Source organism: Limanda limanda, chromosome 19 (genome assembly GCF_963576545.1).
Source record: "Limanda limanda chromosome 19, fLimLim1.1, whole genome shotgun sequence".
Lineage (NCBI taxonomy): Eukaryota > Metazoa > Chordata > Actinopteri > Pleuronectiformes > Pleuronectidae > Limanda > Limanda limanda.
Genome location: NC_083654.1, coordinates 21,187,499 through 21,209,853, shown reverse-complemented (window position 1 = coordinate 21,209,853; position 22,355 = coordinate 21,187,499). Strand labels below are relative to the sequence as shown.

General features: G+C 43.6%; 2 protein-coding genes across 2 annotated transcripts; both read right to left on the bottom strand.

Moving 5' to 3' along the window:
• Positions 1 to 2,594: 2,594 nt before the first annotated feature.
• LOC133025748 (chitin synthase chs-2-like) lies at positions 2,595 to 9,906 on the bottom strand. The gene is made up of 22 exons (XM_061092490.1): positions 9,881 to 9,906; positions 9,273 to 9,408; positions 8,828 to 9,016; positions 7,852 to 8,731; positions 7,377 to 7,560; positions 7,172 to 7,267; positions 6,673 to 6,825; positions 6,403 to 6,577; positions 6,206 to 6,307; positions 5,938 to 6,079; positions 5,643 to 5,843; positions 5,446 to 5,561; positions 5,193 to 5,361; positions 4,914 to 5,093; positions 4,539 to 4,817; positions 4,276 to 4,447; positions 4,155 to 4,189; positions 3,985 to 4,049; positions 3,723 to 3,833; positions 3,420 to 3,634; positions 3,152 to 3,320; positions 2,595 to 2,807 (listed from the first exon to the last, which is right to left on the bottom strand). The coding sequence occupies exons 1-22, from the start codon at positions 9,904 to 9,906 to the stop codon at positions 2,595 to 2,597; spliced, it is 4,008 nt and encodes a 1,335-aa protein (XP_060948473.1).
• Positions 9,907 to 15,091: 5,185 nt separating this feature from the next.
• On the bottom strand, positions 15,092 to 21,262 carry slc39a7 (solute carrier family 39 member 7). Its single transcript, XM_061092326.1, has 8 exons — positions 21,130 to 21,262; positions 19,540 to 19,952; positions 17,805 to 17,973; positions 17,583 to 17,669; positions 17,315 to 17,449; positions 16,981 to 17,088; positions 16,237 to 16,433; positions 15,092 to 16,148 (listed from the first exon to the last, which is right to left on the bottom strand). The coding sequence occupies exons 2-8, from the start codon at positions 19,942 to 19,944 to the stop codon at positions 15,894 to 15,896; spliced, it is 1,356 nt and encodes a 451-aa protein (XP_060948309.1). The 5' UTR covers positions 19,945 to 19,952; positions 21,130 to 21,262; the 3' UTR covers positions 15,092 to 15,893.
• Positions 21,263 to 22,355: the final 1,093 nt, after the last annotated feature.

Sequence of the window (22,355 nt, the reverse complement as noted above, 5' to 3'; positions counted from 1 at the left end):
GAACAAACAGATGATTAAACTGGAATAAATGTTTGTCCTTAGAATCCTGTCAGATTCACAGGCAGGGCCCTAATGTCTTAATGGTTTCCGGTTCCTATAGAGGATGATGACTTGCTGGGGCCCACCCAGTCATTAAGAGCCTGTTGTGTTTTGTCTTCCACTAATCCCTCATACAATGGAGCTGCGTGGATGCCTCTTCAAACTACGCAGCCGTTGATGTTAGTGCAGAAACCATTAGTAATGAAGATAATAATGGTAATTAACGGGTATGCAACAGTGTAATGCAAACAGGATGATTAATACATTCCTAAAAGAGTATCACCTTATAAAAGAGAGGTCATATGGGCAAACATGAAACAAACATATTAACATTCACTCATTCATAGTGTTGTAGGTTGATAATTCAGATTGTGTTACCTCTGCACCCCCCACCAAACTAAGAGACAACAACACAGCCTCGTTCAAAACTGATAAATCGTCACAGACGGATTTTGCTTCTGTTCACTTGAATCTGAGGACGTCATGAAACTGACACGTAACAGATTCTGTTCCGTTTCCTTCGTCCTGACTGTGACCTGAAGGCAACTCCACTTTTTAATGTTGTTTACTTTAACGCATAGAAAACTAGAAACTCAAACCTCCACCAAGGTTCAACAGCTGAGCTCCAGCCGTCGCTGCCACAGATTTCTGGATTCAGGAGATATATATAGAACAGATGTAGATAGAGATGGATTCAGTTCAGCTTCACTCTTCAACTGGAGCTGATTTTCATCGAGCTGCTGGTTTAATGTAGAGAAGTTGTGTAGTGTTGCTAACGGAAGGTGCACGGTTTGACAATTTGACGTCAAATGAAAGACAATGTTGTGTTGCATTGTGGGAAATGCAGAATCCAAGGTCAACTTAAAGGGACTGAGAGTCTGTTTTTAAATGTAAACATTTTAAAAGAAAGTTATTTTTGTTTTTGTTTAATTTGATCATACATTTTATAACACAACCTCACCCTAACCCTTGTTTTTAATTAGCACCAGTCACTTTAATATGTCAACAGTGGATCACACAAGTGTGTGTTCTTTCCCTAAGAATAAAAATACTTTTTAATGACGTTTGTTCTTGTTCTGCTTAATTACGACTACACGCCCTATTTCCAGGCGTGGTCGTATTAAGTCATTAGCATGAGAGCAGGATGAGAGGGTTTCACCTCTGAGCAGATCAGAGAAGAGTCCGACCTTCACTGTTTCATTCAGTTTAGAGCTTGGACAACATGTCGCTGAGAAATATACATTCATTGTCGTTTGGAAGCCACAGAACCAATTACATTGAGATATTTTTCCTAATTCGGATGCAGGAGGTTCATAGAGTCACGTTTCCACAGGAAGTTATTTTTCCACCTCTGGCCGATAGTTTGTTTGATTGTTTGTACATCTGTAGACGACATTATTTCACATAATTTGGTTAATAATAATCATTCATGGTAATAATGTACATATTATATTCTGCATCTTCATTTGCTTCTGGAACTACATTACGTGGTCTGGGTCACAGTCGATGTAATATGAGTGAGTTGAGGTGTCTCACATTTTCAGACCTTAAACGTGTGTGTGAAGTAACACAGAGGAAAGTCTCTCTGTGTTTCTACTTTAATCACAGTCAAAAACTGTTTTTATGGGTCTTCAAAAGTTTTGAAGCTATATTCAAATAAATATGACGGATTAAGTGCAGAGGTTAAATCGCCTGCTGGGCCTTGGTGGAGAGAGATGCTCTGTGTCACTCTCCTTTGTCTTTTAACTTCAGTAAGAAAAAACACGACCTCTGACCTGTAGTCGATAGTAAAGTTAGTCAGATTAACTTCCACAAAATGAGTGAGTTATCGCCCAAAATTTTTATTGAAAGGTTATTCAACATAGTATTCATAACAAAGTGCTTTTTTACAAACAGACAGGAACATAAACAGTATTAGATGAATCACATTGTCATATCAAATGCAAAACTGCAAACAAGAAACAAAATCCTTTGGTTTGTTAGACTCTTCTTTCTCATTAGTTCAAAAATAAATATCAAAAAAGATCCTAATATATAACTGCTATATTTGCTCTTCACAGTTTTTGTGTTGCACTAGAGCAGCTTTTATTTAAAAAGAAGAGATTTCTCTTTTGAAGTCAGCAAACACTTTAAGCTCACATGTTTATTCTACACAGACAGAAGTAGAGAAGAAGACTGCACTAATAAGTCTTTAGACAATAAAGGTACCAACACAGTTTCAATTAGAGTGATTATCAATAAATATAAGATTAGACGAAGCCACAAACATAAAATCTCCTTCATTCACCTTCACATTACAAATAGAAGCAGCAAAGATTTACTGTGTAACAGAACAGATCCTTCATAACAACAGGTTGTGTTGTTTTTTTATTTGCCCCCCGAGTTGTTTTCTCTTTTCGTGCAAAGGTTCAACAAATCTCTATAAAGAAATACACTCGAATAAATGACAACTTCACATAAATAAAACACGTATAGGTAAACACATTTTCAAAATCTTATCAACAGCAGGAATTTCCAAGTTCTAAAAAGGTTTTGCTCGTGCTGAGAGTCTGTGTTCACACCCCAGTCCCTTCATCCGGAGAGCTACCGTAAAACCTCGAGTCAAAGTCATATTCCCCAAAGTCGGAGTCGTCCTGGGAGTCGTAGGCGGAGCCGGAGTCGTAGATGGTGGCGGAGCCGAGGGTGGAGCCGGAGCTGATGGCGGAGCCGGAGTCGATGGCGGAGTCGATGACGGAGTCGATGACGGAGTTGGCGTCGCCCTTGGCGCCCTGGGAGGAGAATGCATGAACATTAGTGTGTAAAGTAGAAACAGCAGCGACCTGCTGGCAGCTGAGTGCTCAGCAGGGTGCGGTTCATGTCAATACAACAGAACTTCATGTTTCCACCACTTAGAGCAATTAAAGTGTTTGCCTTCCAATTAGATGCACCAGCCCCGATAATTAGGTAAATCCAACACATTGTTCTCTGAGCAAGTTTTAATTATTTCAAGAATGACAATTGGTTGAGGACACATGATGATCCTGAATGCAAAGTGACTTACACTGGTTCACTGTTTTGTGAACCTTAGTAAATAAAAGTGTTATAACAGTTGTTTGGGAAAACCTCTCATGACCTGAGCTCCCATGACGTTTTTAACTCGACTAGATTCAATGCACTCGTGTAGATTAGTATTAGTAGTGGTTGTAAATACCTTTTTGCCTTTCTTGTATTTAATTTTTTTGGGTTTCTGTTCTTTGGGCTCGGTGTCCAGGAAGGAAACAAAGTGGATCAGGGTGTTAAATCTGGATAAACACAAAAAAGAAACAGATTATTATTATTTCAGTTTGGAAGTGGGAACATCACGAGCATCACAAGGTGGAGAAAACAAAACAAGTGGTCACCTCTGGAAAATCATGGCAAAGAACTGAATGATGACCGACAAGGCGAATCCCAGAATGAACATGAAGGCGATGGGGTCGATTTGTGCGTCTTCTCCGGTGTCTACCAGGTCGAGCGTGACTTTTGGGAGCCTGATGGCGAAGACGCCGTTGAAGATCTGCAGGGTGAAGGTCGCCACCAACCACATAGCATTCATCATGAAGAAGGCGAAGTTGATCTGTGTGTGATGAGAAAGAAGAGATGAGTATCAGGACGACTGCACTCTGGTCTCAGGCGGGAACTGCACCTAACGTCTTGGCCCTGACCTTGTTCCTGAGCTCCAGCAGGTCATTGGCCATCTTCTTCTGTTTCTCTTTGTCGTCGGGCAGAGGTTTCAGATACTTCTCCTGCAGGTCCACCCAGAAGCCCAGCTCGTCCTGCAGCAAGACACAGAAAACCTGTCTTTTAGTTTGTCTCCCGATATATTCACACATTCACTCAAACTCCTTCAGCATCACTCTCTCCTGGACAAGGCAGGTTCAAATGTGATATTCAATGAAACCGATCAATCAAAAGAGACATATGCACCTCGTCCAGTGTGTCCTCCACCAGCTGCATGTCCGTGGACAACTCCTGGAGTTCCGTGATCCAACCTGGAGACCAGAGCCAGACAAGTGTGAGTTAACGTCACATCTGCAAATGTGTCAAAGTATTTTACACAAAAATAAGCTTCCAGGGATTTTTCCATGAGAACTTACTTTGGCTCTGACAGTCGAAAGCAGGTGTTGTCAGACTGAAACGCAAACAGAAAAAGTGTTAGTATCACTTCACGCTTTAAAAGACTTTCATGTCAATCAACGTCGGACCCTCAGAACGTACCCCTGCTCTCCCTCGGGGATCCTGTTGTCTTCCACGATGGTGTTCTGGGGCAGAGGCTCGGCCTGCTCGGGATCTGGGACCATGCTCTCCTGGCTCACAGTCAGCCGAGGGTCCTGAGACCGCTGGCTGGGCTTTTTACAACATTTCCACCATGAGGAGAAACCGCTTTTGGCTGTGAGAGGAAAAACAGCTTCAGTTCAATCAATCAAAACAACAATATTGGTCTTGATTTGTAGTGTAAGTGGCTTGTTGATGAAGTTCACCTTTCTGCTGTGTCAGCTGCGGGTTGGGCGCTGCAGGCGCGGCAGCCCCCCCGGCAGGCTTGGTCTCCCTGGTGCCCCAGGACACGTTGTTCATGTTGACCATGCTGTAGATGGTGAGCAGGAGGTACGCGCTGGGAACGCACAGGATGTAGAGAAAGCCGTAGAACACAAGGTGGGCTTCCTGAGGATGCAATATGGCTGTGATGATATAAATGAGGGCCATGGCGATGACAAAGATGCTGCTCGGCGTCAGGATGGTTTTGTCCTTGATCATTGCACCTGACAGAAGAAAAAGGTGCAAAAGCAGCACAATCAGAATCAAGAAGCTCCACATGATGTGACGTAATTAGTTTGACTGGTTCTAACACAACTTACCGATGATGGACATGGTCACCACCAACATGAGGAAAGCATAGACGATGCTCAAACCTGCTGCCAGTTTGATCTGAGTGTCCGCCTTCAGCTTGAAGCAAAGCCCCAGGTAGATGGCTGGAGGAATCACAGCGATCACCAGAGAGGCAGCGCTGTGAATGTCAAAGATGAAGGACAGACTTCCTGGATGACACAGAGGAACGAGAACAGACGCAGGGTTGAACTTACATGCAGCTCTGGCCATTGAGCAAAGGGTTTATATTGCAATAAATGAAAACCAACCTGCAATTAAAAGGCAGATGGTGGCAGGTCCCAGAATGGCTGAGACCATGTTAAAGAGCTGGTAGAACATGAAGGGTCTTGAGATGGACGGGTTCTTCCTGCAAATGGTCGTGGTGGAGCCCAGCAGATCCACCACATTGGCCATGGTGGATGGTCCCCATCGCCGTCGCTACCATCGGTAAATAAACATTAGCATGATTGTCTCCCGTTGGCTCACATTGGGGATCAGGGTTTGACGACCTGCAGCTCTCACCTGGTTGTATAACTCTTTGAAGTCTTCAGGTGCGTTGGTGTAGGCGTCGGAGGCGGCGTTGTACTCCACCCTCCATCCCTGCTTCAGCAGCAGCGTGCAGAGCCAGCGGTCCTCACCTGCAGAGGACAGGGAAGAGTGAGAGGAGGACGGAGGACACCTCAGACTGACAGGACGTTCCATCCAGCAGCGTCCGTTACCTTGGTCGTACTGGATGTAGTGGCTGGCCTCCATGGCCTTGGTGGAATATCTCTTCATCACGTTGTCGTCCATCAGGGCCTCTGCTCTGAACAGGCTGAAGCAGCCGGGGCTGCACAGCACGCAGCCAATCGTGTGCTCCGCTGTCTTCTGCAGCCAGTGACTGATCGAGTACTCAAACTTCTGGAACCACACAGCAGGACCTGCAGAGGAAGTGAAGATACTGTCAACTCTGACTCAAATCGTTCCTATTTCCTCCGTTTGAAGTTATCTTTCTTTTCGTCACTGAATGCCGACCTGATCCCGTCGGGTGAATCCTCCCACAAGCTGCTCCGACCCGCGGGTACATCTTCAACCGATCGATGAGCAGCACCACAGCGGCCGGCTGGAAGTCTGTGTCTCCATCCAGAGCCAGGATGTAGGTGTTGTGCTTCTCTTTCTGCAGCAACACAAACAGTTCACTTGGTTTAAACTGTAAGAGTAAAATCTTTCATGTTTTAATTAGAAATGATCTGCATGAATGTTCAAGATCAACAAAAGTGAGCAGGTTTCCCTGGAGTCTGACCTGGAGCTCTGCTCTCAGCTCCTTCTCTTCACATCCCTTCTGATAGCGGCCGTGATACTTAGACAAGAGTTTCCAGCCCAGGAGATAGTAAAGGTACATAACCTAGAAAGCCAGAAATAAAAATGTCATATTCTCAAATACTGAATTTTTAAATATGCAATGTGTGGAATACTACCTCTAGTTTGTTATTCTCCTACCTGAGACCATCTCTTCCTGTGGCGGATGAGGTCTTTGTCCTTGAAGTGAACGTAGATGTGGTTCCCTTGAGGCATGGTGATGACCAGACGACCTCCGTACGGCGTCTGTATGAGCTTCTGGTCGGGGAAGTAATGCCGCTTCACAAAGAACTTATCATCAGCGTTTGAAAAGATGCTGAGGACGGAGAACGAGAGGAACATTTCGTTTTTCTGGTGGTCTGCCAAACATCACGGGATTAACACTCAAACCTACCGTTGACCGGCTCTTACCCGTAAACTTCTTTCAAGATTACCACGAGGTTCTTTGCGTATTCGTTGAGTCGATGCACTTGACTCCCCTCGAACGCATCATCGAAGTATATGTGGGCTTCGAAGGAGAAATCGTCGAACTTGGGCTGTGTCCTTGGTCTGTACCTGTCCATTCTGCAGGGATCAGAGAAACAAGCAGAGGAGCTGTGAGCTTTGCATGTTGTTTTGTTTGTGAAGAGTCTCCTGTGTTATGGAAGGTGCCATGGATCAGGAAGGAACTCATTCCATTTTGGTCCAGATCCGGATCAGGTGGTGGTTCAAGGAGTTTTTTTTGTCACTTTACTTAACATTGCATTTTTCAACATTTTCCTTGTCTTACCCGGAGAAAACTTCATGGATCATATACAAGTGATATTTATGAGTTTGTGCAATTTGGTGCAGATAAAATTACGGATCTACTGAATGTAAATGTGGTTTCATGAGGAGACTGTTGGGCCTGGATGATTTCCAGTTAACTCACCTGAATATCGATATAATGATGTTCATCATCTCATCGTAGGTCTCGTGCCACATGGTCGCACACAGATACAGCATCACTGGTTCCATGCCCTTAAAACTGCACATGATAGGATTTGCATATTTGAAAATGAGTGACATCGAACAAATTGACGTAGTAATGGAAGGAGATGGGAGACTGTTCCCTCGCCTGCACCCCGAACACTCACTTCTTCTTCCTGTTCTTGGACTGGATGTCGTAGCGGGTGTTGAGGAGCAGCGACTGCTCGATGAACGCTCCTTCGTAAAGCCTCCGCACGAACATGTCCTGGGTTCTCTGGATACGATTCACATTGAGGTACCACAGGTGGACGGTGGCCAACACAAGCCCGAGCCACCAGGCCACGGCTGAACCTGAGGGAAGATTCATAGATGGACGATCAAAATTCTGAAAATAAATCAGCTTCATCAGGATGTGAGGTTTTTTGAGGGCGGGTTGCTGTGTGTGGATTCGTGGCTCCTGCACACAGCAAAGCACTGTTGCTCTGGGGTATGTGGAACAGGGTGTGGTGCCCAGAGGAGCTGCACATTTACTCCGACATGCAGACAAAACTATGTGTCCCTCTATAGGAACTTCTTGGGTAGGTACTGTATGGTTGTGAAAATACATTGCACTGAACTTTAGACAAAGCTCTGGTTCATTACCTGTCAGTAAGCCAATGTCGGTCATGTTGGACATGTCCAGGAAGCACAGAGTGTGTGTAACATCTAAAACCAGCCGGGGGAACACGCTGCCATCCAGGCTGCCGTTGGTTCCATTCACAACCAGGTCGCAGTAGCTGGTGAAGTTGACGCTTGCGGTTCCATTGTGACTGACTCGGAACTGCTGATAGTAAACGATGACGGGGATGACGAGCAGGGCCATGACAGCCAGAGAGGCCAGGTACAAAGGCAGGATGAAGCACCGGCGCAGGGCGTGCATCTTGCAGCCGGCGACCGCGAACCAGTGGCAGAGCGCTGAGGAGATCAGCTGGACGCCGATGATGATGCCTATGATCCTGGTCTCGCGGCTCGGGATGGACCTCACGATGTCCCAGTCCATTTTGGCCAGATGGACGTAGGCTCCGAGCACACAGGCGGTCACCGCGATCCTGAGCCCGCTGGAGAGGATGTTCAGGATGTGCTGACACCTTGTTGCCTCTTTACAAATATCCTTGAGGAAGACGGAGCTGCTGTCCTTGCTGATCACTTGGAAGTAGTTCTCCCACCAGTTGAAGGACACCAAGAAGGACGCACCCACAGCCAGACCCACCCAGGTGAGCATCTTCATGTCAGTAGGATCCTTTATGATGTACAGGACAATGAAGAGGATGTAACCCAGCAGGATGAGGAGGAAGGCGGTGATGGAGGGCAGCACGTAGTGGTTCTTCTCCTTGGCTTTGCACTGAGCGGTCAGCTGCAGCAGCGTAGAGAGGACGGCTACACCGTTCAGTATCGTCACGTTGGTCACGATGTCCAGGTGTGGCATCGCTACGATGGTGAGGATCGCTGCCCCCGCTGCCACGAGGAACTCGAAGAACAGAACCTGAAGAAGAGAATTGATGAAATTCAACAACACTCACACCAGCCGGGGTCTGTTAGAGTCAGGGATGATGTTCTCAGAGGTTGACTCTCGTCTTACCAAAGCAATAGTTTTCTTTCCTGGCAGCTTTGAGGAGCTGTAGCAGACCTTCCACAGGCTTTTGAGAAGTAGAAGGACACTGGAGGTGATGAGAGAGCAGCCGATACACAGCAGGGCGACGGGTTTCTGCTCCAGTGGCAGAACTTTTGTGCCTTCATTTGCCAAAGTGATGAGGAGGAGGAAAGACGTCTGTGGATCAGAGGAGAAGATTGAGTCAATGTGAAATCAGCAGCTGCTCCACAGACATTCACTGGGTCGTCTCATTACACCAACATTTAATTTAACCGTAATGTACAAAAACACTTCTAAAATAAGAATTGAATCAGAAATCCTGTGACCCACTTCCTCTTCATTTAGGAACATATTTAATCATAATTCTTCAGTGTGTAGCTGTGCTCATATATATCATTTATCTAACTTTAAAACATTTAAGAAAACAACAGACCTTGCTGCAGAGGGCCAAGCCGAACACGATCAGAGCGACGGCCCAAAGAACGATGACCCTGAGTATTTTGATAAGTTTCCACGGCGTCTGTTCGTCCTCGATGGGGAGGACCTCCCGGCAGGTGTCCCACGACCGGCTGAGGACACGGCAAAGAGTTCAGAGTCAAAAAAGCTGATCAAGGAAATTGTGATAAATACACACAAATAGTAAAAGAAGTATAGTTAAGAATAAAAAACATTAAAAGATAAGGTACTGTGTTTATTAATGTATCGTTACATGAATGCTGGTACCTGACAATATGATACAATATATTTAAATGAATCGACAAGTTGCAATAATGGGGACATTTTTTCATAATTGAATGATAACGAATGTATTAGTGGTTACATCTGATTAGAAAAACATTTTGAAACATACATTATATATTTTCTGCTTAAACAAGAACAGAACTTGTGTTCGATTCCAAAATATAACAAAACAAGTTAAAATCTAAAAGTCTCACTAATATTTCACTATTCTCACATTCGTTATCCTTGAAAATAAATATGAATGGCTGAAAGTTGACTTAAGGTTATTATAAATACATCATATGTAAAGTGCGGACTTACTTCTGCTGGTCTTTGTCTTCCTCCATGATGAAGAAAACAAATGATTTATTTCTGATTGAGTGCCCGTATATAAAGCACTTTGATGACTCATCTGAAATCAGCTCCTCCCAAAGTGCTGCAGGTTAATCACGAGAGCAGATTGTTTCCGCAGAAGAAGCCTCAGTAATTCTGCTCTATAATTCCAACAAAGAAGAATTTCTCCTGAGCGACTCTCACACGAGCATGTTCTGTGTGTTGGGAAACAAACTCCAACAGAAGCTGTCTGGTCTGGTCTGGTCTGGGATCAGGGTCGGAGTCGTGGTCGGGTTTTGCATAAAAACAGGTTGACAACATTCCCAGAGATGCAGATGTGTCTGAGGTGGGAGGGGGGAGCTGTTCACATTATATATTGCCACAATTTTTTCCTCTCATGTAACTTAGGGTTAGGGTTAACAACATATTTATTCCTTTTTGTCTGACTGATTCCCTTTTCATTTTTACCTCCCCCCCACATTTTTGTTATGTAATTTTAAAAGAAGGAAGTAGGACAAGAGGCATTAAGGACATGTTGTACAGCTCATATTTAATTGTTTTAATGTGTGTGTGGTTATCATGGCAGAACAATTGGATTGATTATGACGTTCGATATAATTGTCTCCACTTTGAATCCATTAAAATAGTTTCCACGAAACTCGGTGGAAGGATGAGTTTTGGATCGGGGAGGACTCATTATTTCCGAAAGAGAATAATTCATGGATCTTGAAGAAAGCAATCAAGGAACATAAAAACCCGAGAGGATGTCAGGCTCTGAATCTGAATTTAACCTCAAGTGAATCTAATCCAACAATTAAAAAAATGATACCTGGATTCACATAACCGTATTGTGTGTCCATTATTTCAGGTTCATATATTTCCCCGCCCTGTTTGGCTTCGCCTCACTCTGCTTGTCACTTTGAAAAAATGTGGACATACAAGCTGAAGTGTTTTTACTTGTTGATCTGGAGACAGCCTCTGAACATGCACGATTTATTAAATAACAATGCATGGGGTCAGATAACTCCTGCACTTGTTGATATACTGTATTTGTTTATGCTTTGACAGGTTAGTTAGTTTGAATCAGCTTGAATGCATAACTGGACAAAGAAAAGGTAAGTGTTGGTTTCCTGCTGCGACTCGGTGGGAAAACACCTGTTTTGCAGCCGGAAATGAAAAGTTCAATAAACAGCTGGCAACACCGAGGGGAGAAGCTGTGAGCTGCGGTCGTATCAAATGTCCGATACCGCTGCTAATTACTGCCTGTCGAGAGTGATGTGACATGAAGCAAGTTTATTTGACCCTGCTGACCTTCTCCTCCTGTGTGAGGAGACATTTGCGTCGTCTTTATGATAATTTAAACATGATTCTAATGAAGCTCAGGGTCACAAAACAAACAGCGTGTCCACCCGTCTGCCTTTGATCTTATGTCACTGCAGAGTAAGAATTCTTATTTCACCACTAAAATCCACTGATTCTACAGCAGAGACACTTTTAACAGTGATGAGAGAATCTGAAAACACTGAGTTTTATCCTCTTTGGTGCTTAGACTGTTTTTGATCTGCCTAAGCAAACTTCATTTGAGGGTAATAGAATATAAGCAGCACCACTTGACAACAGGAAACTACTATGCACAATAATATTCAACACTTTACATCTATATTTATATCATGGTCACTTATAATGGTTACATTGCAATATTTATATTTTCCTTTATACTATCTTGTAGTATTATTTATATTATGGTCACTTACTTTTTAATTATTTTTTCTGTATCATGGTCACTACTGTTGCAATATTACTTATAATACTTTTGTTTTCATTACAATAACACTTACATCACTCCACTTTCTCCCCAGTACCTGCTTTTGCACAGTGTCTGTTTTGCAGGTTGTTTTTTGTTTTTGTTTTCTGTATATTTTTACTCTCATTATGTGTAGTTTAGTAGTGTATATATTTTGATCTTTCTTTTTTATTGTTGCTTCGGCACTGTTATTTAAATTCTGTTTTTCTCTTTTTTGCTGTAACAAGTGAATTTCCCCGTTGTGTGGATAAATAAAGAAATCTAATCTAATCTAAAGAAATCTAATCTAATCTATTTATAAACCTCATCCACTTGCAGACACAGCTACAGCTTCGCTCTGGGTTACGAGAAACAATAAGGAAAAACATTTCTCTCGGTGCACACCTGTATTTGAGAAGGAATTTACACTCAACCTCATTTTTTCTCTGCACTGTTCCCCTGCACTTAACCCATGGAGATAAATCAGTCATGTTTATTTCCTTCATTCGTCTTCTTACTGGAAGAGGAAGGTTTAACCCACATTCTAGGTGTTTTTTTTACGAGTGTCCGGAGGTGCATTGTTCCGTGTTCTGCCAAAACAACTTACCGCAGGGGAAGAATGTTCAGCCCTGCCTGCGTTCTTCTTTGGTCAAGACAGACGTGATTTACATGTTCAGTACGAATGCAAACCACACACTTAAATTTACACAGAGGCCATCATTAAGATTGCAGAGGGACCTGTACTTCATCCTGTGATTCATACATAATGTTCTGGTCTGTTCTTTTGTATCTGCAGCTGGTCACAATAAAACATCCTAGAGCTGATGAGAAGTTGATTCCTTATTAGGATTTAAAAGAAACATCAAGGAGATCAGAACCTGGAGTTACGCTCATACATAAAAGTGCCAGTGAGTACGACACATGATCTAAACGTGTTTAATTGGACGTGTGAGGCAGCGGAGGACTGAGGTTTGTCCCGGCCTCTCCCACGTCACTGCACCTTCATCAGATGACTCAGACCACACGTTCAGATTTCTGTGCGTTAAAGGACGAGTGGAAATGAAGAGAGGATTCCTCAGTTCATTGAGAGAGAGAAGGAACGAAGAGAAACTGGACTCGCTCCTGTTTCATCTCTGTTCTGTTCAGCTCAGTTTTCTGTCCTGTAACTTTCAGATGACGGATATGTATTATTTATTCTAAATTAAATAACATTAAATGGTAAATATTCTCTGTACCATCGAGGAACAGAGGGACAGAAATATGGTCTCATGATATATCTATAGGAGAGTCTTTAACTCACGTTCATAGCCTCCAGTCAAACTGAGGTATTTGATGTATTTGAGGTATTTGATGTACACAGTGATGATACTAATTCTACTTTTGGCTCCAGAGTTGACAACGCAGCAATTCAAAATCTGCGGTGCAATGCTTCTCACATTAATCATGAGGATAATTATCAGGATGTCACTAAATATAATTTCTATATCTGGTTTTCAGGAAGTAGAAAGGACACATGAGTCAAAGTTTAATTTCTGTGGAATTCAATTCATTGTTTTTCAAAAAACTTTAGTCATCAATCTGTGGATCCTTCTGAGGATTCCCTTTGACGACGAGCAGAGACAATGACGATTGAACCCGTGTGTCCTTTGTCCAACCTACTTATTATGTCGCATTCAAATAGACGCCTTCTTACGGCCTCTTCTTTTTGTCTCTTCCCGTCCACTGACGTCTCTGGAAATACTCATTTGACCTCAACCACAATCTTTGACTTGACTTTTCCATAACCTCAACCACGTATGACGACTAAGGTCTGATAGAATCGTACAGGTCCGATCAGAGGAGAAAATGACTTGAACCCCAATATGAGCTTTACCAGGCGTCTTCTCAACTGGATTTTCTCCATCATGTGCAAATTAAGATGGATGATGGTTCTCCACTTCCTGCTGTTGTACAAAAGTGAAGCCTAAATATCCCGGATGAGAGCGCCGCCATGTTGTGGTTTTGACATGATTTGGATTCAGTCTCTGATCAGAAACATGAGCACAAACATCAGTGTGGTAAGACCGACCTAAAATGACAGAAGGCACCTTTTAAAGGAGTTTAGACTTTGGCTCTATAGTTTGGTCCGTGTCCCTCCCTCGTTAGAAAGCACAGGGGCAATAAACGGTTTAGCTGCAGTTCGCTTGCTGGCCAGTAGGGGCAGGACAAGCCGCTGAAGCCAAGACCAAACACCCATCGTGGGCTGTGTCCACTAAAGTCTCTGAAGGACGCAGCGCCTGAATTGAAACACAGCTCATTTCAGCGTCTGTGCTCATTAACATTTTGCTTTAAAGTGCAGAAACCTTCAGGGTCTTCTCTGTGTTGAAAGAGATCTGAAGCTTCGCAGGTGCATCTGGAGAGATTCTGCAGCAGCATCATTCACGCAGTGGTGGGAAGAAACGAAGTAGAAATACAGTATTTCTACGGCGTAGAAATACTTTGTTACTGTACTTAAGTAGATTTTTCACATATCAGTACTTTACTTGAGTATTTATTTTCCTGACGACTTTTTACTTTTACTCGTTACATTTGAGCACAAATATGTGTACTTTCTACTTCTTACATTCTCAAACTGGCTCGTTACTTGAGCAGCGGAGGTTGGCGCAGCTCTCTCTCTCTCCCTCTCTCATCTAGGGTTCAAAATTTTTAAAATTATACATTATATACATTATATTCATATTGTTGTTATAATTTTTCAGTCAGTTGAGATACATCTTGAGGAGAAACATTGTGGTTTGTTTTGTGTCTGTATAGGCCTACTATAAAAAGCACTTTGCATTTTTAATTTTGGTACTTGTACTTTTGATACTTAAGTACATTTCAACACCAGATACTTTGATACTTAAGTACTTTTAATATGAGCTACTTTAAGACTTTTACTCATGTCAAGACAGGTGACTTTTACTTTTACCGAAGTCACTTTCAGGTCAGATATCTGTACTTTTACTCAAGTATGGCTTTCAAGTACTTTATACACCACTGCATTCACGTGTAGTTTTTGGAAGCGCGATCTAACAAAGCTGGGACTCTTTAAACCATTAAACACAGATTCATTCATGTCAAACTTAATAAACCTCTCGATCGCAGGTGAAACTTTGCGGCAGGACTTTGCTGTGGAAGAGGAAACCAGGGCAGCAGGATTACTTTGGGTCAGGTCAACATGTGGGTGTGATACCTGTCGACATGATGCAGCTCAGGGACAAATAAATGTATCTTAATCTTAATGTGTTAATGCATCACTCACTAATCCTTCACTGGAACTGCTCAGTCGTGTGGGGGAGTCGGTGAGAAGAGGAAGAATCACTTTCATGAAGCTGCTTCATCTCAATCACACGACATATTCACAGGTTGTGGAAAATAATCAGACAAAGTAATAATCACTGAGAAGATTTTAAAGCTTTATTGGGAGTTTGTGTCATTTAGAAGAAAATAGAATTAGGAATGTTTAAAGTTAAAGCAAAATTAAAATCTAAATGATTTACGAGTCAATATGTCGACATTATGAGCACATCGGTAGAAGCCACATTTATTTGTATTTTGTGGAATGGAAAAATATCAACATTCATATATCAACATGTATAACTGAGCTTTCTCTTGTTTCATCGAACCAACTCTGAAAAGTGGATTGAAGGAGCAGCCGCTTGTTAAATGACAGATATATTTTCATTGTTTTGGCTGTGAAATGATTTGACGTTAAGCCACTGTTGGAGGGAATTAAAGCCGCAGTCACACGGTCGATGATCCATGTCGCCAAAGTGTCGAGTGGATTTTGGGGGCCGATGGACGGACAGACTCCGCCTCCTGTCCTGATGAAGGCCCCCAGCGAGCAACACAAGCGTTTCCACCAGTCACTCAGTCTCAGTCTCCACAGCGGATCTGTTTTCACGACACAAATTCTTTTCCTCTCAAAAAAAAAACAGTAAAAAAAAAAACAGGGATGTGACCGTGAACTGCTAAAAAACAAACTAACACAGGACAACAAAATTCACCCATATGCCCTCAACGGGGGGGGGGGGGCGTTTGGTCCTAAATCGAACACAAGAAAAAACACCCTTACAAAAATAATCCACCTGAATCCTACTTAAAAGCGCCTTTTCCACCTCTTTGACCTTTGCCCTGTCCGTCCCTCTGGTCCGTCACTTCCTGTCTCACTCGGCGAGAAGTCGTCTCTGCTGCGTCTCACTCGTACTCTGCGATCAGGACCATCATGCCCACGCCGAACAGCAGCGCCAGAATCTCCAACAGGGATTGGCCGAAACTGGAGCGGCCCGCCAGCAGCTCCGGGAGCACCGTCACCGTGGCGATGTAAACAAACCCTCCGGCCGTGAATGGCAGGATCCAGGCGGTCGCCGCGGCGCCCACGCCTTCGGCCAATAGGGAGCAAGCTGTGCCAGCCAAGGCTCCCAAGGCCGTCAACAGCTGTAGACACATGGCCTGATGGGAAAGAGCGAGAGGACGATGATGGCAACACATTCAACAGATTTGAATTCATAAGGAGGCCGTGACACAGTTTTATTAATACCTTTTTTTTGGTGCAGCCAGACTGGACGAGGATGGCGAAGTCCCCGATCTCATGTGGGACCTCGTGCAGCAGGATGGTGAGAGTGGTGACAGCGCCCACTGCTGGACTCACCAGGAATGAGGCTCCGATGGCCAGGCCGTCTGTGAAGTTGTGTGTGAAGTCGGCTGCCAGGTTCAGGTAGGCCGACACTTTGATGTCTGCGTGATGGAGAGAAAAGAGATGAAGGTAATTTAAAGAGAAGACGGAGAACACACACACTGTTTGACGTCTGTCTTTAACAAAGACGTATTTTTAATTGGTTCAAAGAATGAGTCGGGAGTTTATTATCTGCCAATGACGAGAAGCCAAGAACACATACCTGCGCTAATGAGACTTAATAGTAATTATGTTTATAATAAGTTAAATGGATTGTTTGGTGGGTGGGTAAGTCATGTAATCGGTATGTGCCTGAACACCTTGTAACGCCAAATACTGCAGTAACTCTCATTGATAAGGTATTTGACATGTTTACAGCTTCAGACATTGTGATGGGAAGCCCCTCCCTCTGTTCCAGCCAACACTAACGAGTTACCCCTGAGAGAGCTGTACATTATAACCATCGTTTCACGGCAGTAGAGACGGGTCCAGGCAGTTTATTGGCTGGTTAAAAGTTTGAGCTTTATAGTTGATGACTCACCATGCTGCAGTTCAGTAAAGAACCAGCAGGAGGCAGCGTTTATCTATAAAAATGAATGTATCGTTCACCTGGGATCACTTCCTCTTTCGTCGCCACCTTCTTGTCTTTGCTTCCTTTCCCTTTCTTCTTCTCGTCCTTGTCTTCCTCTCCATCGCTGTCCTTTTCCTTGGCAGCAGCTGAAAGTGTTTCACAGAACAAAAGTTCAGCCCCAGTCCCCAGATCAGATCTAACAATACATGTTCTAATACAATATGTCTGACCCCCGGGGAAACATTATGATATGACAAACATATTTCCTACACACACACCAAAGGTTTCTATATTCTGTTATTTTTAAACTGAAGTCTATCCTCAATGTTTAAATAAAATAAATGATCTGCTTGTGAATATACTACATCGTACCAGGTGAGTGGCTGTGGGAATGTCCGTGGCCGTTCCCTCCCTTCAGCAGACGCACAAATTTCTCTACAACCAGGAAGGCGATGATCCCACCGAGGACCCACAAACCCACCGACATCATGTGGTCGTGTGCAGCTCCTGTGCAGACAGAGGATGAGGAACACTGGTTGGTACACGAGTATGATTCTTCCACTGCGTACAGCATAGAACTAAAAGCTGTGCGTCACAATAGAAAAGATGATTGAAGGTATCGTCTTTGGGGAATACGCACCGTGGGAGTGACCATGGTCATGTGACTCTTCACTTGCATGCGAGTGTCCGTGATCTTCTTCTCCGTCTTCATGATGAGAGTGAGGCTCTGTGAGAGAAACCAACATTTCACACATTCATTAATACTAGTACTCTAAATTTGCCAGATATTTGCACTTTTATTCTCAGAAGTATAAACTGAGAACTAAGAGGGAAACCAGTCTTTAGTGGATGGACTTCCTACCCAGAGCGTGAGGGATGAGGTGAAGGAAGGCGTCGCCCAGTAGTCCGCCGGAGGCAAAGCTGAGCAGCACCTTGAGCAGGTTCTGGTGCTGGTCGCTGTTGGACTGGACTGGGATCAGGAACAGGATGAAGAACGGAGCCGCGCTGATCAGCAGCGTAGCGCCGATCGCCTGCAGACAACGACAGAGGAACGTTTACTTTTCATCCGTGTTTCATAGGAGATTTCATAAGGCTTCAAGATGGATGACAATGCGACCCGTGTGTAAAACAGCAGCTGATGAAGACAGCATGGGAATAAGTGTTGATTGTTTGCCGACAGGGTGTGAACACGTCGTCAAACAGGACACAGCAGAGCAACATGTGGGTTCACACTGCGGCTCCAGCTGTGTTTGATCATCTTGTACTTTTGTGAGTCACATAATCAAGAGAAACAACATTGATAGGGAAGGAACAATTTATGCAAGGCCAGCAAAAAAATAAATATATCACATGATACTTAGGGATGGGGGAAAAAATCGATTCAGTTACAAACTGCGATTCTTGTGAATGACGATTTTAAAATCGATATGCTGCCTTTTTTTTTTTTTTTTTAACATTTATTGGTTTATACGGAGGGGGGGGGGTATATCAGAGCATGTTGACCAGCTCTTGTTTTTGCACAAGAATCTAAACATACCCAAGCACTAGCTTTGCATCGCCTACATGCAAACAACAATAGCCTACTTTTTGTTTATTTCAAAGTTTATATTTTAAGTAAACTTTTATTCATTCTATTTAATTTACCTTTTATTTATTGTTTAAAAGTAGCCTAAGTGGCTTACATGTCTTAATCTGTCAGTTTGTGTGCAGTTGACAGGAGCTAAACAATAATAGGGAACATTTTTATTTATTTTCTCTATTGGCTGCCCGGCAGTCATTAAGTTAATGTTAATATTTGAAATAAAACTAGTAAAGCTCTAAGTGAATTTGACTGTGTTGTATTTGAAGGAATGATTCAACATTTTTCCATGGTCCAGTATTTAAAAAAAAAAAATAACCAAAAGAAATCCCAGGAAATCGTAATATCGAATCGCAATACTTACAGAATCGCAATACATATCGTTTCGCCACCTAAGTATCGTGATAGTATCGTATCGGGAGGTCCCTGCTGATTCCCGTCCCTAATGATACCGGCTGCTGGTGAGTTTCTGGAAGTACATGACAAATTGAGTGTGTGTAAACACTGCAGCGATGAAGCTAAAGGTGAAGCTTCTCTTAGCTCGTACTGCTCTTGTATCTGTCGGCCTGTGTGATATAAAGATATTAGAACCCTTAATGTGCAGGATTCCTTTAAACTAGATCCATGAATGAATCCCTGAGAAAACCATAAAAACGTCTTTTCTCGCAATGTAAGAGAAAGTGAAAAACTTCCTGAATCTGTCCCGATCCGGCTCTGCAACCAAATTGTTCCGGGCTACTTCTTGGCCGCCTGCGGTGAGTGCTCAAGATATTGATTTGGTGTTGACTCTCAGATAATTCACCAAGAATTTCCCGTTGCAATTTCTTTCTTTAAAAAGGTTGATTGGTTGTCGAACTGAATTTATGGTTAGTGGTTTACATCTACATTCATTGCAGCACGTCAGCGTAATCTGATTTAAAATGTGTAGCTGGAACGCGAGCAAACAGATGTTCACACTTTCTAACCGACAGATTTAAAGCTCGTAACCCATCAGTCTGATTCTAGCCAATGAGCGCACCTGCGTCCAGAGCTCCATCGTGTCCCTCTTCTCTCCGTCGACCTCCCTCTTCACCCGCTCCTCCTTGTGCACGCGGACAACTTCTTCATGATGAGCGTGTCCGTGGTCGTGGGCGTGTCCATGGTCATGTCCGTGGTCATGTCCATGGGCGTGTCCATGTCCATGTCCATGGTCGTCCTCAGGCACGTTAGCCTGTGCGCTCCACTTGCTTGCTCCGTGGAACATCTTCACCTGTTCGCCGTGAGAGTGTCCATGGTGATCATCTTCTCCGTGGCTGTGGCCGTGGTGATGGTGGCCATGGTCGTGGTCGCCATGGGAGTGACTGTGAGCGAATGTTGAACGGGAGGCTAACAGTAGTAAAGCTGATGTGGCCAAAGTCAGTGCCAGCAGACGTAGACAGCCCATATTGTCCCCTGGAGAGAAGGAAAAGATGACAGAATTAATAGAAACTCACAAGCCACATGATGATTAAACTCAGAGACCATGTTTACACCAAACTCACTTCACGGAGACGCCAGATAAACAGATGATTTGTTAATGTTCTGTCTTTATACGTCGTAAACATTATTTTGGTCATGTAAACAAACCTCTAGTTTCATCTCTCTGGTGGAATTGAACACTACTGGGTTTGCAAGTCACCATCACTTTATCCACTGGCTATATTAATCTCTCTCTTTCTCTATATGTAAATATGGACACGTCTGTCAGCAGAAGACTAACACACCGTCCATCTTATGTTACAGTAACAAGCTAGTGGGTCTGAAAAGGTTTCAGATATAAAAGCAATAGGAGGCAAAGAGTTTAAGCAAGTGAAACAGATCAAGTTAAGAGACACAGATCTACTCAACTTCTTGATTTAATAATAATAATGCATGCAATAACGTCCTTTGGGATTTCCTTGGATTTGTCCTTTCTCTTTGTGAATGTATTCTTGCAGCTTGTGATCCCAACCAGGGGGTGGGCAGAATGCATCGTCATCATTGCAGCAATTTGAAATGACGTGTGTGAAATTGAACAATAGGAAAAACAGGAGTGTGGTTTTAGTCTGGTTGACTCTTTAAGACTCTTTCTGACCAGTGGAGTTACTGGGAGGTTTCCAGTCAAACACAACAACATTGCACGGTGACTCTGCAGCACAGTTAGCATCTCGGTGTGTTCAGTTAGACTTGTGCTATGCTAACAATGTATTAGCAGCTTTTCCCTGATTAAACACCTCTGGAACCCGGTCTGCAGGACGGGACACTGGGGGACGAAGCCTGAACGGACAGCTCAGTGTTTACGTTATAACCAAGTGGGCTAACTTCACCTGTTAGCATGCTAGCTCGGGTGTAGCCTCGTCTGGTGGTGGAGGTTTTGTTTGCAGGTGTGAAAGTGAAGCGGATAATGTGCCCGCTTAGGGTCAAGTCGGCAGTAATCTCACAGTAAACAGCAGGAGCCGGGAATCGAACACCGACCCCTGCTTCCACAAGTGACGCCTGCAGCTAGCTAGCATGCTAACTAGCTCGAGTAGCCGCATGCTAGCGCGGCGCCGCAGCGGGAACAAGGGGAAAGAGTCGGAAACGGGATAAGAGATGAATGGTGGAGCCTCACCGGAGAGTGTCTGGTGCCGGTGGCTCTGTGTCCGCTCGGTGCGTCCCTCTGCTCGGCTGTGGGACCCGTGAGAGCCGTGAGGAACCCGCGGAGCTCCAGGAGGCTAATGGAGGCTGCGCAGGAGACGTGGCGTTTACTGGACTCAGGGAAATATCGCGATACTTCGCTTCATCTTCAACAGACTGATAAACAGTTCCTCCTGTTCACATTAAAGTGTGTTTGTTTCTTAATGACTTTCATAGCGTCATGTAAACTCACTTTATACTTTCCATGATGCAAAACATGATTCACAATGAAGGAGAACGAGAACTCAAGTATTTTAACAATCACTTCCACTGACTGTGAGCACACACACTCATATACACACAGTAATACACACTCACTTATAAGCACACACAAACACACACACACACACACAGAGAGAGACATACATACACCTATAAACACACCCACACTTAAACACACACACACTAATCAACTTTCACCCACTTAAACACACACAGTAATACACACTCACTTAAAAAAACACACACACAAACACACACACACACACACAGACATACACTGATAAACACATCCACACTTAAACACACACACCACACACTAATATACTCTCCCCACTTACACATACACACACACACACACACACACTAATACACTCTTACCCATTTAAACACACACAGTAATACACACTCACTTAAACACACACACACAGACACACAGACATACACTGATAAACACACCCACACTTAAACACACACACACTAATATACTCTCACCCACTTACACATACACACACACACTAATACCTTCTCACCCACTTATTCACACACACACACACACACACACACACACACACACACACAAACACACGCACACACTAATACACTCTCACCCACTTATACACACACACACACACACACACACACAAACACACACACACACACTAATATACTCTCACCCACTTATTCACACACGCACACACACACACACACACACTAATACACTCTCACCCACTTATACACACACACACACACACTAATACCCTCTCACCCACTTATACACACACACACACACACACTAATACACTCTCACCCACTTATACACACACACACACACACAAACTGACTACGAGTGTAACTGCCACTGTCCCCTGAAACAAATCTGTAATCAGAAACATTCACACTCACTTTTACTTTGAAAGTCTACATCACTGATAGAAACAT